This window comes from Thermoascus crustaceus, assembly GCF_041956765.1.
Source record: "Thermoascus crustaceus strain CBS 181.67 unplaced genomic scaffold VTN00scaffold_2, whole genome shotgun sequence".
Classification (NCBI taxonomy): domain Eukaryota; kingdom Fungi; phylum Ascomycota; class Eurotiomycetes; order Eurotiales; family Thermoascaceae; genus Thermoascus; species Thermoascus crustaceus.
The window spans coordinates 4,632,830-4,649,050 of NW_027192528.1; the positions used below are offsets into that span (position 1 = coordinate 4,632,830).

Sequence of the window (16,221 nt, forward strand, 5' to 3'; positions counted from 1 at the left end):
CAGAAAAAACAAATGTGCACTAGCAACTAAGGCACCAGCCCAGTCGACAGGTAAAGTAAAGTAAAGTGAAAAAGTCCCTTAAGAGAACGCAACGCCAAGATATAAAATAAAACAAGACCGGCCATGACTCCCGAACCCCTGCTGTTGAACAGACTAGACTAGATAGCTGTCACCTCGAAAGTAGGAGCAGCAAGAAAAATGAAACGCAATGCAAACACAGCTCCGAGCTAACGATCTAGATAGAACCCCCCGCCAATCTGAAGAAGGTAAGACGGGTCTACTCCCAATCCTCATCACTATCATCCGCCTTCGTATTCGGCGGGCTCTTCTCCTTCGGGCTGCCGAGCGCCCGGCTCGTCGCACCGCTGACGAGGTCGTAGCTCGACTCGCTGTCCGGCTGGGACTGCTGGTCGTTGGAGCGGCGGGGCTCGCCGGGTTTGAGGGTGTTGTTGCTGTCCTTCGCCTGGAGGGTGGAGGAGGAGGAGGGGTTGTTCTCCTTGCGGGACTTGACCTGGGGCGTGGAGGGGGAGTCGGATTCCGAGTCGGAGTCCTCGTCCCAGGCGACTTCTTCCTCTTCGGTGGGGTTGGAGGCTCCTGTTGCGAAACACGTCAGCGTCAGGAAATAAAAAGTACATAAAGTTAGGAGATCGGGGAATACCCTTCAACAACTCCCTCCTCTTCTTCTCCTCCGTCTCAATAACCAGCCTCAAAAAGTAATACCGCGCCCAAAAATCCTTGTACTCGACCTTCTCGGGGACCAGCTTCTCCATGGCGCGTCTCAACTCCGGATACATCTCCAGATCGGTGGAGATGCCGAAGGTCTTCTTCTCGACGTTGAAGTCCTTCTTGAAGTTGGGCCACTCCTCGCTGTCGGGGTCCCTGCTGAAGCTGTCCAGGTTGGAGTGGATGGCGTGCAGCTGGGCCTCGAAGCGCGTGGCGTGGATGACGCGCTTGCCCTCGGAATCTTTGCTCTCGAAGAGGACGTTGCCTGATCCGTCCTTCTTCGAGGACGAGTCGTTTTCATCCGGGGCGACGATGCTGACCGCGTCGCGGAGGAAGTTGCGGATGTTGGTCCCGAACCGGAGGAGGGCCTCGTCGGCCGCATCCTCTGCCCTCTCGATGTCCTTGAGTCGTCTGGCGGCCTCTGCTCTAAAGCGAGAAATGAAGCCCTCGCCGTCCTCGCCATCCTGCTTCCCTTCAGCACCTGGTCCTGCCGTCTTGGACGACGTAGGCGTCGCAGGCGCATCATCCTTCTCTTTCTCCTTCTCACCACCATCCTTAGCTTTATCCTTATTCCCTGATCCACCACTCAACACCGTCCCCAGCGACAGCCCCCTCGTATGTCCCACAATACTATCCCTCAGATCCGAGAATCCCTTGGCGGCCTCCTCGCTGGCCGCGACATACTCCTGCCTCGCCCCGGCATAGTAACTCTCCCCCTGCTTGCGCACATTGTCCCAGAGCCCACCGAGCCGCGCGCCCCACGGGCTGGCGGAGAAGGCGCGGAAGGTCTCCTGGAATTCGGCGTTGAGGTCGAGGTTGGGGCGTTGGTTGTTGCTGTCGCTGTTCGAAGAGTCTCCGGAGGTGTTATCCCCGTTCTTGTTGTTGGAGTTGTTAGTGTCGCTCGAGGGGAGGATCTCCTCCTGGATGTGATCGTAGGCGAATTCCATCGTTTCGTCTTTTTTTTCTTCTGACGCTGCTGCCCCAGGCCCTGTAATCCAGGTTCCGTTGCCTAGATGCCCGGACGCAGGAGGAGTAATAATAAGGATAAGCGATCAAGGGAGCTTGTCGCAGTTCGGAGGTGCAAGTACGGCGGCCCAAGCGCCCCGCCGACGACGCGGAGACGTTTCCGGACTGATGCCCCTGATCATGTGTGTTCTGCTTGTCTTGTTGCTGGGTACTTTTTTTCAAGCCCCAATTCCTCGAATGTGTATCTGTTCTCTGGCTCTTTATCTGAAAATCTTTTACAATGTCTATAATCCCTTTTTTTTTGTTTCAGTCAAATAACGCATCTGCAGAGACAATAAATAATATATTCTGGTGAATAGGTAAGTACTTAAGTCGTATTCATTCTCTCTTTCATCAACAAAAGGTTTCTTCATTTTCACAGTAATCTAAATACACACAATACTTTGCTTACGTCTCAATCATGTACTCTTGGTCTACTGTGGGGTTTTGGAACTATTCAAATATGGCACTGTGTGGACCAATTTCCACTTCGAAGCGGGGGTGATATGCTGCAGTGGGTACATGTGCAAGCAGACAAAACTGCATCAGGTTGCTTCAGCGACCTGCTCTGTTTACACCACCACCACCGTACTGTATACTGGTTATCGTAAAGACCGTCTCATTATTCCTGAATCCAAAACTAGCTAGGGTATATAACTAAAAGGCAAAGATTACTTGCTATGTATGTAAATCGACATTGCTCGCAAAAAGCCACGCCAGGCAGCCCGCCAGCCATAGGGGTACTTAGAAGTATTAGCTAAACCAACCCCAAAAACGACCGCGTCCGCACCGCATATCGACTCCTCACCCCCATCCTCCCCAGCGCCAGCGTCTCCAGCGTCTGCGTCTTGCCGCCCCAGAACTTGCTCTTGCCGCTCTCCGCACGCTGGACAGATGGGATCCAGAAGTGCGTCACCACCGCCCCCAGGATCATGCACCCGCTGAAGACGATCAGCACCCAGCCGTGCCGCGCCGTCTGCACGTCGCCCGGCAGCACCGCGAACTTGTAGTACGCCGAGAAGACCTGCACCAGGATCGACCCGATCTTGCCCGCACCGGCGCTGATGCCGTGGCAGGTGCCGCGGTAGCGGGTGGGGAAGACCTCGGCGGGGATGATGTAGGTGGTTCCGTTGGGGCCTGCAGCGGTCAGTATATGTACAATGATAAAAAAAAAAGATATACAAGGCGGAGACATACCAAAGTTGAACAGCGTCTGGCCGATGATGTACAGCACCACGGCGACCGGACCCTCCTTGTGCACGGTGACGAACATGGTCCCGAGGCTGATGAAGAGGGCCGCGAGGGCCAGGAACCCGTACTTCTGCAGGTCGACCCGGTTCAGCTTGTTCGCGAACGCGATCAACAGGAGACCGCCCAAGCAGCTACCCGCGTTGAGGATCACCATCGCGTGGATCGACGTGTCCATAAACATCCGGTAGACGCTGGCGTCGGGGCTGATGTCGGTTTGCCATGGCGGCGCCTGCCCCTGGATATTCAATGTTCCCCAGGTTTTGGCGAGGAACTGCGGACTCGACAGTCCGATGCCGTAGAAGCCGAAGTCGAGGAGAAGCCAGGCGAGGGATGTGCCGGCCAGCGTGCGCCAGTTTCCCTCGGTCCAGAAGTACTGGATGATGTCCGCCGTGGCCAGGTGCCAGTCCGAGTTGAGCGTTGCCGGATGGGTGCCGGAGAATTCGGTTCGCCCCGGTGACATTGGCGGGTCGTCAAAGACCGAACGGCTACCCTGAGACGCGGACTGTAATTGGAAATGGCCGCTCCAACTGCTGCCTTGCTCCAGTTCCGGGCTCGGGGTCTGTGTCACCGTCTCTTCACCGAACAGGGTGGTTGCGTCGAACTCCGCTTTGACGGGGTCATCTTCGATCTCGAGGAGGAAGCGGGGCGTCTCGGGGATGGCGACGCGGAACAGCAGCGCGACGACACCAGGAACCACACCGATGCCAATGACCCATCTCCACATGATGTCGACTGCGCGGGTGGGATCTGTGTCTGTTTCCTGTCTGCTGGCGGCGACGGTGACCAGTGAGACGATGTTGCCTGCGATTTGCCCGAGTGGTTGCATGAAGAAGACCGTGGCCATCATTCGAGCCCTGTGCTTCGTGGGAGCGAATCTGGGTGTTTCATTAGCCATCGCACGCCGAGTAGTGAAAACCGGGATCGCATACTCAGAAGTGATGACCGCGCTGAGAGGATAATCGGCACCAACGCCAATTCCGACCATGATCCGCCACCAGATCAACCAGGCGAAGATGCTCATACTGTTGTGCACTCCGGTCGACGCCATCACGACGCCCAACGTTGACATGATCAGGAGCGTGAGCTCGATTCCATACATGCGTTTGCGTCCGTTCTTGTCCGCCAGAAAACCGAATAGTACCTGGCCGAAAAACGTGCCGGTCAACGTTGCGATGTTGATTAAGGAGAGGGTCTTGGAGGTCGCCTCATCTCTCCAGTAGACATAGGCGATCATCGGGAGGGCGATGTTGCTCGCGAACAGCTGGTGACGGGGAATCAGTCTCTGTGCGTGCTCTCATGATGGTAGATAGATCGATAGGGCTCACCGTGTAGCCATCGAGGAAGAAGCCGACCCCGGCCACCAAGACCACGATCCATTGGTAGGGTTGTCGATCGATGGTCTCGTAGATCTGGCGCATGCGCACATAGCGATCCTACTCCCGAGGGACGCATCAGCTTGTGGTATACTGTATATATATATATCGGTAGACGCACCTGCTCGTGGTCGAAGTCCCGAGCACGGTCGGTCTTGTACAACCGACTGCGGATCTTCCCCATGGTGCAACGGGAGGTCGTACTGCTCTTCTGGAAGATGTGGGTATCAACGGAACGGACAGTGCAGCAGTCTCTCAATCATTCATCGCGGATAGAAACGACGTTGAGGGCGTCCAGACAGACGTGATCATGGGCTCGTTCAAAAAAAGGCACGGGGGTCTCGACCGATGCACGAGGTGATAGATGAAAGAGAGAGCCCCTCTCCGGCGGAGGGAATGTGCCAGTGAGGGTTGCATTTGAGTTTTGGGCATCTGGAGCTAAAGTATTTATCGTCGGTTGGAAGTGGGCATGCAAAAGTCTACTATCGACAGGGGATCTGGGAGCGGGCGGGCGATGCAGCCGGGGCTCTGTCCACCAGTTCTTCGCTCCACGTGCGTGCCTGGATCCGCGATCGGCATCAGTCTCTGCGGACCGGGGCCTTGGATGGCGCCTCGGCCTGCCATCCCCCTTGGAGGCCATGGCCAGACGGGCCCATGCTCTTCGCAGTATCTGCCAGCGTCTGGGCTTATCACGAGCCTGCGCCGCGAATGCCATTGGTATACGCTCCTGGATGCATGGCATGCCCTGTGCGTCGCTACATGACATATGACATGGGGAGTACCGTATGGTCATGGATCTTTTCCCTACTGGTCAAACACACCGTTTTGACGCGGCAAAGCCATAAAACAGCATCAGATATGAATCATATAGCTAAAGTGGGGTATTTATTATAAAAGCATGATCCGTCTCCAAAAAAAAAAAAAAAAAAAACTAACCGTGCTATAGATCCGGTATCAAACCCAATATCAAAAAAATCGCCCTAGAAGCCATAGACTTTTCCCTCCGGGTTCCCAACCCACAAAAATAGCGCTTTTAGCCATTAAGTTCTTTTAGCAAGTCGCAGAACCGCTTCCGGTCTACGGGCGATTAGTAGCAGAACCCAGCATCGCGAGGAACAGAACATACCATTCTCGTCAAGAAATCGTATCTGGAGCATTTTCATCTGCGTGATGGTGTCAAAGTTTGGCAGGAATTGCAGCGACACCGGCCGTCCCACCTTCTTTCCCGGGTCGACGTGTTCGATGCAGTTGACTGGCCCAGTCAGCCCCGGTTCATCTGGAAGGCCAGGCTCGTAAACTCACCTGGGATGGAAATGTAGCGTTTCTTCTCCCTTCGCTGGGAATTGGCGAAGAAGAGTATAAAGTGCTTGTTGTGCCGGTCTCGAAAGACGCGCAGGTTCTGGCTGATGCATTCTTCCCCACGCCCCTTGGATTTCGCTTCAGCGACGCCCCCGATAAACACCAGCTTGGATGCCAGCAGCAACTCCTGGAATTGAACACAGTCTGCGAGCGTGTGTCAGCGTCTGGCCTCCCACGACTCGAAGTTAGGTCCCTACCTCCCCACTCCTCGAACGTGTAGGAAAGCTGCGTGGAGAAAGCTGTCTGTGTCGTTTGGACTGCCTGCTCCTCCAGAAAGGAGATCCGGAACGATGTATCGCCGGAAAGCTTGGGATGTTCCAAGTGCGGTAGAGGCACTCGGGGCGGGGTGACTGCAGGTATCCCACCTCAGCTAAAAGTGCACTTCGCAGCGTCGCTGGCCTTGAGGACTCACAGGTATGGATGAAACCACTCTGCTGGCCTCCTCCTCCCAGTTCCAGAAACCGGAGACTTCCGTCGTTTTCCTTGCAGACGTCGATATACGTGTATCGGATCTTGAATAACCTGTCTTTTCTGACGAGCGATCTGCACAGCACACCAGCCACACATCAGAACCGAGCTCGACACGGTGTGGTTCTCGGGATCTTGCCACGTACACGGTCACTGCGGCCGCGAGTTCGATTCTCTCAGTTTCCTCCGGGACCGAGTACAAGGAATACTTTCGGATGCTCGATGGCGAGGAGAGCGGCGGGCTGAGCGGAGGGGCATACTGCGTCAACGAGATGATGCTCGACCCCGAGTCTTGGGTCGCGGTCGAGATGCTCCCCTCCCGCTGGGGATTCCGGAGCGGCCAGTCGTCAGAATCATACAGAGGGTTATTATGGTTCATTGCAAATCCTCACCACGGCGACGGACGCAACATCGGGGGGCAGGCTGGGCAGAGGGGAAGAAGCTGAAAACACATCACCCAGCAGCAGGAAGCAGAACGGCAGTCCATTTTTTGCTATCTAATCAGTCGCGTTTTACATATATATGGGAGCTGTCGGCGGACAAAGGACAGCATTGTGACGAAGCCGCAATGTTGGTTCCATGGGGGAGTTGCCGACAGCCCGAGCAATTGGCGTGCTGGACGTAAGGGCGAGAGGAAACGTGCGAAAACGGATGGCTATGATGAGTGTGCGGCTGCGCAGCGCGTCCCCACCGGCAGAGGGCCGAGACACCGCATGTTCAACGCATCGACCACCGCCAACTGCCTGCATCTCGACCACGTTTTTTTTCCTGCTCAGGACTGCAGATCGTGCCATGCGCTCTCGCCGGTGGCTGCTTGGCCGTATTAATACTGCATCTCTGAACGCCTGCTGCCCCTGCAGGGAGTCCGCGACGGGCGCCTAGCGCGTGCTGGGCGCACCTCGCAAAGCTCCGTTTGGGCCATGGTGAGGAACCGGGCACGCTGGCCGCTCCACAGAGAAGCTTGTCCCGGCCGCCAACACGTCCCAGCAGGTGTCCGAGATGGGTGCGCAGTCTTGGGAAGGGGGAAGCAGATACGATAGTATCGTCGGGTGGATTCCTTCTCCAGAACTGGCCTGAGTCGGTGAAGACCAGCGGGGTCAACATGTGGTCCGTGCCTGCTCTCCCGCAGCCGCTAGCTGGATCAACGCCTTGACAGTTGCCGTGCCTGTCAAGGGGCGGTCCCGCCGGATAGCGATGAGGATCTTCCTGCCACGAGGTCGTCGTGCTCGAGTCTAGACAGGCCAGCGGCCGGGTTGGGCATAGCCGGCATAGATTAATAATAACCCTGGAAAGCTTCTCTGTGTTCGGGAGTCTTAGGAAATGTGTACAGTAGTCAAGGCCTTAAGCTCTCTAGGCGCTCTCGTCCTCTGGTAATTCCTGAAAAGCCAAGAATCCTGCCGGAATTGCTCCCTTGGCAGCGCGGCGGGCAGGAACGCGCGGCCGTAGTGCTTATTCAGCAGCAGACGATGCCAAGCACAGCTGTACCCGACGCGGCGGCGACCCGATGGGCTACCGGTAGCTGGGCTAGGAACGCGAGGTACCCGGAGGTACCCGCAAGCTATCCATGGGTGCCTTGGTACCTGAGGTACCTCCACGCTACCTCGAGCTTTTGCCCATGACATCACCCACGAAGCTCTCCCCTTGCCTGCACTCGCTGCTCACCACCAGGAGGCGTCCCGACGTGTTTCCCGCCACGAGGGATGCTCCGGTCTGAGCTTCCATCCTTTTGCTGTGAGCATTAGGTCTTGCCATCCTCGAGTATATCCCGTTTGTTGTGCACGGTACGGTCCCTACATACATACCTGGTTAGGTACCTAACTTCTTGTTGTACCGGTTCCGGTCGCTGTCCAGCTGTGAACTTTCCATGTGTCCACCAACCTCCGTCGAACACGCGAACCTCGACTAGCCGCGTGTTCTCATTCTGGATAGACGGGCTCTATCCGGGAGCATCTTCTCTGGCTATTGCCTTTTTTACGGCTCTCTAGCTCTCTCCGCAGGACTAGTCAGTCAACATGCCCCTGAATGCGCTGGGGCTGGGTGTCGCGGTGACCCCGACGGTCATCTCAACGGGCATCTCCCATGTAGGCTGCTGACCCACCGGACCGTAGGTACCTATGTAAGGTTCATCGAGACTGACTGCCATCCAGTATGTGCACCGCAAGGAACACCGTGAGAAGCCCACCGCCCGTCTCTCCTACCATGAAGGTCTGCACGTCGTCCGCCAGTTCCTCCACTACGCCTCCTTCTTCACCGTTGAGGATGTCCAGAGCTTCACGGCCCAATGGGTTCCCTCGCCGCACTGGGTCAAGGTCGACGAGGATGTCGTGCCCGAACAGTATCTCTCTTCCGCGGCAAACGCCGTCATCGAGCAACTGGGTCCCAGGGGAGTGGCACGCGTCGGAGGGAAAAATTGGTGGCAATGGCGAGGCCCTACGGGGGAGCTCAAGGGAGAATGGATCGAGGTGAGGAGCGATTACAACGCCAGGAAGCACAACAATGATCGATGCAAGCGCATCATGCTTTACGTCCATGGGGGTGCGTACTATTTTGGAAGCGTGGACACCCATCGGTATCAGCTGCAGCGCCATGCGCGAAAGCTCAAGGCCAGAATCTTTGCACGGTAGGCACTCCAGTCCCCCCAGTCTCTTGATCGTCTCCAGTTGCTAATCCCCTATCCAGTGAGTTGAATTGACCATCCCACCTTCCGCGGTGACGGCGACTAATATCTAGCAGCTGAGTATCGCTTGGCACCGCAGTTCCCGTTCCCGTGCGCCCTGCAGGACTGTCTGGCTGCTTACCTCTACCTCCTGAGTATACATGATGCAAGTGAAATCCTTCTGGCGGGTGACTCCGCTGGCGGAGGAATGGTTCTATCGTGAGTTCGGTGTGCTATCACAAAAGACCACCACTGACATGTTGACAGCATGCTCGTCACCCTCCGCGATCGAGGGTTGCCTTTACCTGCCGGTGCTGTGCTGATATCTCCGTGGGTTGATCTGACCCATTCCTTCCCAAGCGTGGTTGGAGATGATGCGGAAGACTATATCCCACAGTACGGCTTTATGCAGAGACCATCCCGATCATGGCCACCCCCGAACGCGGACGATCTCCTCGCTATTAAACAAGGGGCTGCGGATCAGGTTCTGAAAGGCAAGACCGCGCGAGACCGGAAGAAGGAGCGCGATATTGCCATGAAAGGCTACGATATTCGCGAGAAGGACCCCTCTGCCGACCACCAGGGATCACCGCCACGGACCTATCCGGGTAGCCAAGCTCATCTCGAACCATCAGGCGACTCGAAGACTCTGGCTAGCCCAGCGGACAGTCTCTCGATTGCAATCGATGGAGCCGTTGTGGAGATAAAGGACCAGATCCAGATGTACGTCACGAACCAGTTGATGTCGCATCCTCTGGTATCTCCGGTTCTGCAGCCGTCACTAGGTGGATTACCCCCACTTCTCATCCTCACTGGTGGTGGTGAGCTGCTGCGCGACGAGCAGATCTATGTGGCTCACAAAGCAGCTGACCCGCCGGCCTACCCGCCCAATGATACCATCCTGGACGAACACGACCCGAACCGAGAAACCCTCAACAAGTACGGTCCGACCTACGTCCAACTTCAGGTGTGGGACGATCTCTGCCATGTTGCGCCGACTCTCAGCTGGACAGGACCAGCCAAGTGCATGTTCCGCTCGATCGCGCAGTTCGGGGCCTGGGCTCTGGCTCGCGCACAGAACACTCAGATCGATATTGTTGACGATGAGGATCCCTCTTCCAGCAGTAGCGATAGTCATGGCCCATCGACCGATGATCCAGCGCAGAAGACGGGAGCGGATGGTGCTACTGTCTTGTCTGTGGGCAAAGCGGGTGATCCTTTGCCTCCGTTCCGGAACCACATGATCCGGCAGAGAGTCGACTGCCATGGTGTAATATATCCCCTGGACCCGCCCAATTTGCTCCCCGCCTTGCAGCTGTCTCCGGCGCAGGTGGGTGCCATCAACCCTGTCCTGGTGAAGAAGTGGCTGGGGGCAAAGGCGGAATGGGATATCAGATTCGCCAAGGAAAAGCTTCGGGTCCAGAAGCAGCGCATCAAGGAATTTGCTCGCGGTTATGAGGGCTTTGACGGCGAATCGCCGCCTCCAAGCGCACTAGCAGGTAGACGTGCCGCTCAGGGAATGTTCGCTGAGAGGCGTGCCCGAAAGGGTTACGGTCTGATGCTCTGGAATTTCTGGGGTAGCAAGCACGACGTGAGGACTGTTGGAAGACGGATCAAAGCGGACGAAAACGACCAGACGAGGAGTTACACTGTCGATACGAGACAGGACGAGGACACCGTGGCGACATCTCGGCCGCAGACTGACTCTCAAGTCAAGGAGCACCGCGGCGAAGGTATGTCCGCTGAGCCGTTCTCGGACGTGAGAACGCGGATCGTCAATGATGTCGGACAGGCCACCGGTGCTGCAGGGGATATCCCAACTCAACGCACTTCTGAAAGCAAGAACCCCGATGATACTCCCAGCAAGGCTGGCCCCGAGCGGTCTGACCCTCAACGGCCGGAACCTCAACCTGGCCATGTGGATGGCCCTCAGGTATCTCCGACCGCGACGTCCGCTCTGGCTGGTAGCGCCTCCGAAGATTCACGTCCTTACAGCAGGCAGGAAAATGCGAGTACGACGGCCGTCCTGCATGCTCGAGGTGTCATTCCACCCATCACCAGGGGCTCCTCCCTGAGAGTGCAGTATAACCCAGCCTCCGACTCAAGATCAGCAACTGCATCCCCTCCCCAACTGACTCTCCCGTCTGATATCGGCGAGAGCGGGAGCGGTCTATCAGACGCCTGGTCGCGAAGTGTTCGAAGCTTGGAGACGGCAGACGATCCGCACGCCAGTACCATGGCGGTCGTCGGTGCCCCCGGTGTTATCGGACTGGGTCTGAACCCATCCAACCTCAGCAGCGGGGTATCCTCGTTCGGTCGGGGAGTCCCATCGCCAGATGTCGATGGACCCGGTTTCAACAAGGAGGCCAGCGTGCTCTCGGTTGACGGTGCTGATGGCACCGTGTCCCCGATTGGCGACGAGGGGAAACGCAGCGGACTGTCTCCAGCTCCGACTCCAGACCGGCCAATCACGCCCTCATAGATAGGGTTAATAAGGCTGCGTTGATAATATTTGACACGAATACTCTATATAATCTCGATTTATTTGCATCGCATCTCACCTAACACAGGCAATTTTCCTCTAATGTCTTTTTTTTTCTCTCCTCGAACAGATCTTGGCATCGATAATTTTCACTGCTCACCTCGTTATCAGGCATAGACTGCATCCCTGGGTATCCTACTGGCGTTTACTTTGATATACATACACACACATCTGACTTTCTCTTATTTCTCCTTTGTCATTGATAGACTTGTATATTTTGGATGTATATACTGTCTTTTACCAGTACGTACGACTGGTTGAACTCCAGCGTCTCAGGCTCCTTTCGTCGAATACCAATTACGGATAAGTCGAATTTTTGCAATTTTTGGGTTTTCCACTTTTTGAATATATGTATCAGTTCAATTGGTTCGTATTGGTTTATACCGTAGTATCGAGCAGGGATTTATTATTTTGTCAGGTAGAGATGGCGGTGATTGTATATGAAAGAGAGTTGCCCGCAAAACCAAATAAAACACCTGTGCGCCGCTTATGTATAATAATATATACGCCTGTTCATCAACCGCATGATACAAGTGCTATAATATACAGTTTACGGTTCAGTTCAGTTCACCCTCGATAATAATAATAATAATAATAATACACGCCCCAAGTCCGTCTCATTAATGGTCAGCCACTCCACACTCCAAAGGGTGGTAGATGAATAAAATAAAAAACGGATCACTTCCACTCCACCCCCACCTTCCTTGCGACCTTCTCCGCGATCGCGAGAAACGCATTCCGTCTCGCGCTCCCCTCGTCACCCTCCTCCGCCACGACGGTCGGCACGCCCCGGTCCGCGTCCTCGCACACCCGCGCGTCCAGCGGGATGTCGCCCAGGAAGTCGATCCCGAGACGGGCACATTCCGCCAGCACGCCCCAGTTCTCATCGTCACGGCCACTGCCATGGTTGTGGGCGTGTTCCCCCCGGGAGAAGATCCTCGTGTGATGCCCGCACCGCGGACACGCGAAAAAAGCCATATTCCTTACCATCCCGAGCACGGGGACCTGCGTGCGCTGGAACAGCCCGACCCCGCGCACCGCGTCGCGCAGCGCGATGTCCTGCGGCGTGGAGACGATGACGGCGCCGTCGAGGATGATCTCCTGGGTTATGGTTAACTGGACGTCGCCCGTGCCGGGGGGCAGGTCGAGGATGAGGACATCGAGCGGACCCCAAGAGACGGAGTGGAGGAGCTGGTGCATTGCTTTTGTGACCATTAGGCCGCGCCAGGAGATCGGTGTCGTATCCATGGGTTGATTTGATGAGCCTTCGGCAGGAAGAGGCTGTGGGAGGAGGTAGCCCATGGACATGGATTTGAGGCCGTAGTTGGTTAGTGGGATGAGGCAGTTCTCTTCGAGACAATCATCTCTTAGTTCTTGTTCGTTTTTTATACATTCCTGTAGAAAAGAGTGGAACGGTGTAGGTGGATGGTAAGCTAAATAGGTGGTAGCACTCACTCTCATCCAACCGCGGCTCCCCAGACAGATTGAGCAGCGTCGGGATCGAGGGCCCGAAGATGTCCGTGTCGAGGATTCCCGTGCGGATGCCGCGTCGGGCGAGGGCCAGGGCGAGGTTTACTATATACCATCAGACACTCGTCAGCACTGTTCTCTCTTTGGTTTGTTTCCGTATGGCACTGTATACTAATCTCCCCATGCAGATGGACGACAATAAGGTTCATGGAGGAAGATTACCTGCGATCGTCGACTTCCCCACCCCGCCCTTGGCCGACGACACGGCCACGACCTTGTTCACATCGCGGATCTTGCGCTTCTCGGGGAGCCCGCGGCGGCGGGGGAAGGGGGGCGGGGTGCCGGAGCGCGGGAGGCCCTGGTTTAGTTAGTTAGCATAGATCTGTCTGGTTATGGGAGATATGAAAAAGTGAACATACCAACGGATTATCATGCTGCAGCGCCCGGAGCGTCGAGAAGAGCCTCCGGTGCGTAGGCATGGTGATGACTTGATAGATATACAGTCCTCGAGCTCCGCTGGAGCTTCTCCGCACGGCGGCATGAATAAATGGGGTATAGAGCTTACCGACTCACCGCCCGGCACAACCTGCCCTAACTTGTCCGAGGACCCACCGCGCCGAGGGAATTTTACCCGAGCGCTATCCCCGTCGAAAAAAATATGGCCGATAGCTTGCACCGGACAAGCATCAACCATCAAGGGAGCAGAGCAACATGGCGCCCCCGAAGCAGCGCTCGCGCATGACCCTCGCGGAGCAGATTGCCGATCTTGAGGATCCTGCGCCGAGAGGTATGTTGCCTCTTCAAGTATTTCCTGCGCATGTTTTCTCGCAGAGCTGACCGCGTGCACCTGCAGACTTCGACCCCGAAGACCAGGATCTTGGAGGTCCCGGCAGCGACTCCGACGATGCGCGCTCCGCGGTTGATGAGAATGCCGGGAGGGAGCATTATGAGGTTGTAGGGTGAGTTTTTTCTGTCCTTCTTTTCTTCCGTTCTTTGGGGGGGTCGTTTCTGATTTTCTGGCAGCAAAGGAAAACTGCGCAAACCGGAGACGATCAGACTAGGCAAAGAATATGCCGGTTCCAAGGTCAGCAGGGAGGCGCTCGAGGCGGAGAGCGATGATGATCCCTTCAGAGCGCGCTCGAGTGACGAGGAGGGTTCGGAGGATGAGGATGAAGACGAAGATGAAGAGGGCGAGTCGGGAGAAGACGACGAGGATGAGGAGGATGTTGATGGTCTCGAGGACGAGGATGAGGATGATGATGAGGATGATGAGGAGTCTGACGCTTCCGACGCTTTCAGAAAGAGTGCCAAAGCCAAGGCAAACGGCGTCAAGTCTCGCGCTGGCAAGAAGGCCCGGTTTGCTGATGAGGATGAGAGCGTCGACGGGATGGACACGGATGAATCTGACAGCGACGAGGGCGGTGAAGATGGTTCTGAAGGATCAGAAGGCTTCGACGACGAAGATGAGGACGACGACGAGAGCGATCTCTCCGATGAGGACAAGGATGAGGCCCTCGACCTGCCCAAGTCCAAAGAATCCTCCGAGCGTGAGGAGCTGCGCAGGCTGATGGCCACGGACCAGAAGACCATCGCAGCGACCATCTCCCAGGCAGCCAAGGCAGATGCTGCCAAGGGTATGGCTGTGAAGCAACAGCGTTCCACTTTCGACGCCCTCCTGAACACCCGTATCAAGCTGCAGAAAGGCTTGACGGCCATCAACGAGCTTCCCGCCGCGGCCAAGGAGGCTGACAGCATCGATGAAGAAGCCATCCGCTCCGCCGAGTCCGCTGCCCTCGCGCTGTGGTCTACACTGGAGGAACTCCGGCACACGCTCGCCGACGCGCAGGCCAAGGACCCGTCCAAGAAGAGGAAGAGACCTGCCCCAGTTTCCCCTACGGCATCATCAGCATCGCTGTGGAAGCGCATGACGGAGCTGGAATCCGAATCGCTCGCCCACCGCCGCGCCATCCTCGACAAGTGGTCTCTCAAAGTCCGCGGCTCCAGCGCGACGCTGCCCAACGCCCGGGGCAAACTCCTCGGCACCTCCACCGGCAGCGCACAGCAGACCATCACCGCCGTGCTGGACGCGCACGTCGCCTCGGAGATTTCCGGCGAGAGAGCCGCGAAGCGTTCGCGCAGAGAGAATCTGTCTAATGGCACTACCAACGGCACCTCCGAAAACGAGCCCACCGAGCCCATCTACGACGACACCCTCTTCTACCAATCCCTCCTCCGCGACCTCGTCGAGCAGCGCATGTCCTCCTCCGACGCCATCACCAACGGCGTCGACGCCCTCCACATCCAACTCCCCACCTCCACCGCCTCCGCCTCCGGACGCACCGGCTCCACCATTCACCCCGTGACGGGGATGCGCAAGGACAAAGTCAAACGCGCCGTCGACACCAAGGCCTCCAAGGGCCGCAAGATGCGGTACAACGTGCACGAGAAGCTGCAGAACTTCATGGCGCCCGAGGATCGCGGGACGTGGACCAGCCGGGCCCGCGAGGAGTTCTTTGCCTCGTTGCTGGGGAAGACGGCGAGTGGGATGTTGGGTGAGGATAGTGAGGAGGAGAATGGGGTTAAGGGGAATGCGGGAGATGATAGCGATGAGGATGCGGAGGAGGGTGGATTGCGGTTGTTCAGGAGTCAGTGATGTGGACTGTCGGGTCGTAAAAGGGGAAAAGCAAAAAAGCAAAGGAAAGGAAAACAAAAGAAAAATAGGGGTTCATCCTGTCTTGTCTATCTGTAGTTGTCACAAATATAGAGCGGCTGGTTTTGGTTTTGGTCAGTGACGGCCGCCAGCCAACTTGGGGTTTATAGGACAACTGCTAGAAGCCCATCGAATATACATTGTGCATGTTGTTCTTCAAGAGTAGTTTCTATTTACTCGAAATCACCCCCTTCGATTTCCTTTTAAAGATTAAAGGGCGAGAACAATCGGAGTGCAATTTTTACTACTCTAGGTATCTAGCTAACTATGTAATTGTTAACTGCTGTCTCAAATAATTAGACACTGATACATAACATCCAACGTGTATATATACAGTTTACATGCATCATTGGTTCATCTCATCTCACCCACCTACATTTTATTTCCAACTGAACTAATACCTCTGAAAAGCATGTGTACAGTACATACACACATATACCTAACTTCTAAAGTGTTAAAGAAACCTACCTACAGCCACTATCGATCAAATCAAATCAACCAAAAATGCCAGCTAGTTGTTTAGTTATTACAGAGAAGGAAGGGAAAAAAAAATGCATCATCACTTTATAGAGTACTTGCTTTCGGGGACATACATACATGGGTTGTGATATCATTATCATGGTATATATATATCAAGTTGTACTTACACGTAGGGTTTAGAGGG

The 16,221-nt window shown here is 55.8% G+C and overlaps 6 protein-coding genes across 6 annotated transcripts; 2 read left to right on the top strand and 4 right to left on the bottom strand.

The window, feature by feature from the left end:
- Nucleotides 1-277: 277 nt before the first annotated feature.
- Nucleotides 278-1,670, bottom strand: VTN00DRAFT_5148 (uncharacterized protein; the record flags this gene model as incomplete). The annotated part of the gene is made up of 2 exons (XM_069431649.1): nucleotides 278-594; nucleotides 659-1,670. 2 exons carry the CDS (start codon nucleotides 1,668-1,670, stop codon nucleotides 278-280), a joined length of 1,329 nt encoding a protein of 442 aa, XP_069290663.1.
- Nucleotides 1,671-2,485: 815 nt separating this feature from the next.
- On the bottom strand, nucleotides 2,486-4,536 carry VTN00DRAFT_5149 (uncharacterized protein; the record flags this gene model as incomplete). Its single annotated transcript, XM_069431650.1, has 5 exons — nucleotides 2,486-2,865; nucleotides 2,926-3,854; nucleotides 3,909-4,240; nucleotides 4,305-4,412; nucleotides 4,474-4,536. The coding sequence occupies 5 exons, from the start codon at nucleotides 4,534-4,536 to the stop codon at nucleotides 2,486-2,488; spliced, it is 1,812 nt and encodes a 603-aa protein (XP_069290664.1).
- Nucleotides 4,537-5,385: 849 nt separating this feature from the next.
- Nucleotides 5,386-6,558, bottom strand: VTN00DRAFT_5150 (uncharacterized protein; the record flags this gene model as incomplete). Its single annotated transcript, XM_069431652.1, has 6 exons — nucleotides 5,386-5,429; nucleotides 5,479-5,604; nucleotides 5,655-5,855; nucleotides 5,909-6,061; nucleotides 6,124-6,254; nucleotides 6,326-6,558. The coding sequence occupies 6 exons, from the start codon at nucleotides 6,556-6,558 to the stop codon at nucleotides 5,386-5,388; spliced, it is 888 nt and encodes a 295-aa protein (XP_069290665.1).
- A 1,633-nt stretch (nucleotides 6,559-8,191) lies between these two features.
- Nucleotides 8,192-11,317, top strand: VTN00DRAFT_5151 (uncharacterized protein; the record flags this gene model as incomplete). The annotated part of the gene is made up of 4 exons (XM_069431653.1): nucleotides 8,192-8,260; nucleotides 8,327-8,714; nucleotides 8,913-9,054; nucleotides 9,103-11,317. 4 exons carry the CDS (start codon nucleotides 8,192-8,194, stop codon nucleotides 11,315-11,317), a joined length of 2,814 nt encoding a protein of 937 aa, XP_069290666.1.
- Nucleotides 11,318-12,055: 738 nt separating this feature from the next.
- Nucleotides 12,056-13,326, bottom strand: VTN00DRAFT_5152 (uncharacterized protein; the record flags this gene model as incomplete). The annotated part of the gene is made up of 4 exons (XM_069431654.1): nucleotides 12,056-12,726; nucleotides 12,833-12,952; nucleotides 13,070-13,205; nucleotides 13,267-13,326. 4 exons carry the CDS (start codon nucleotides 13,324-13,326, stop codon nucleotides 12,056-12,058), a joined length of 987 nt encoding a protein of 328 aa, XP_069290667.1.
- A 232-nt stretch (nucleotides 13,327-13,558) lies between these two features.
- Nucleotides 13,559-15,500, top strand: VTN00DRAFT_5153 (uncharacterized protein; the record flags this gene model as incomplete). The annotated part of the gene is made up of 3 exons (XM_069431655.1): nucleotides 13,559-13,634; nucleotides 13,701-13,806; nucleotides 13,871-15,500. The coding sequence occupies 3 exons, from the start codon at nucleotides 13,559-13,561 to the stop codon at nucleotides 15,498-15,500; spliced, it is 1,812 nt and encodes a 603-aa protein (XP_069290668.1).
- Nucleotides 15,501-16,221: the final 721 nt, after the last annotated feature.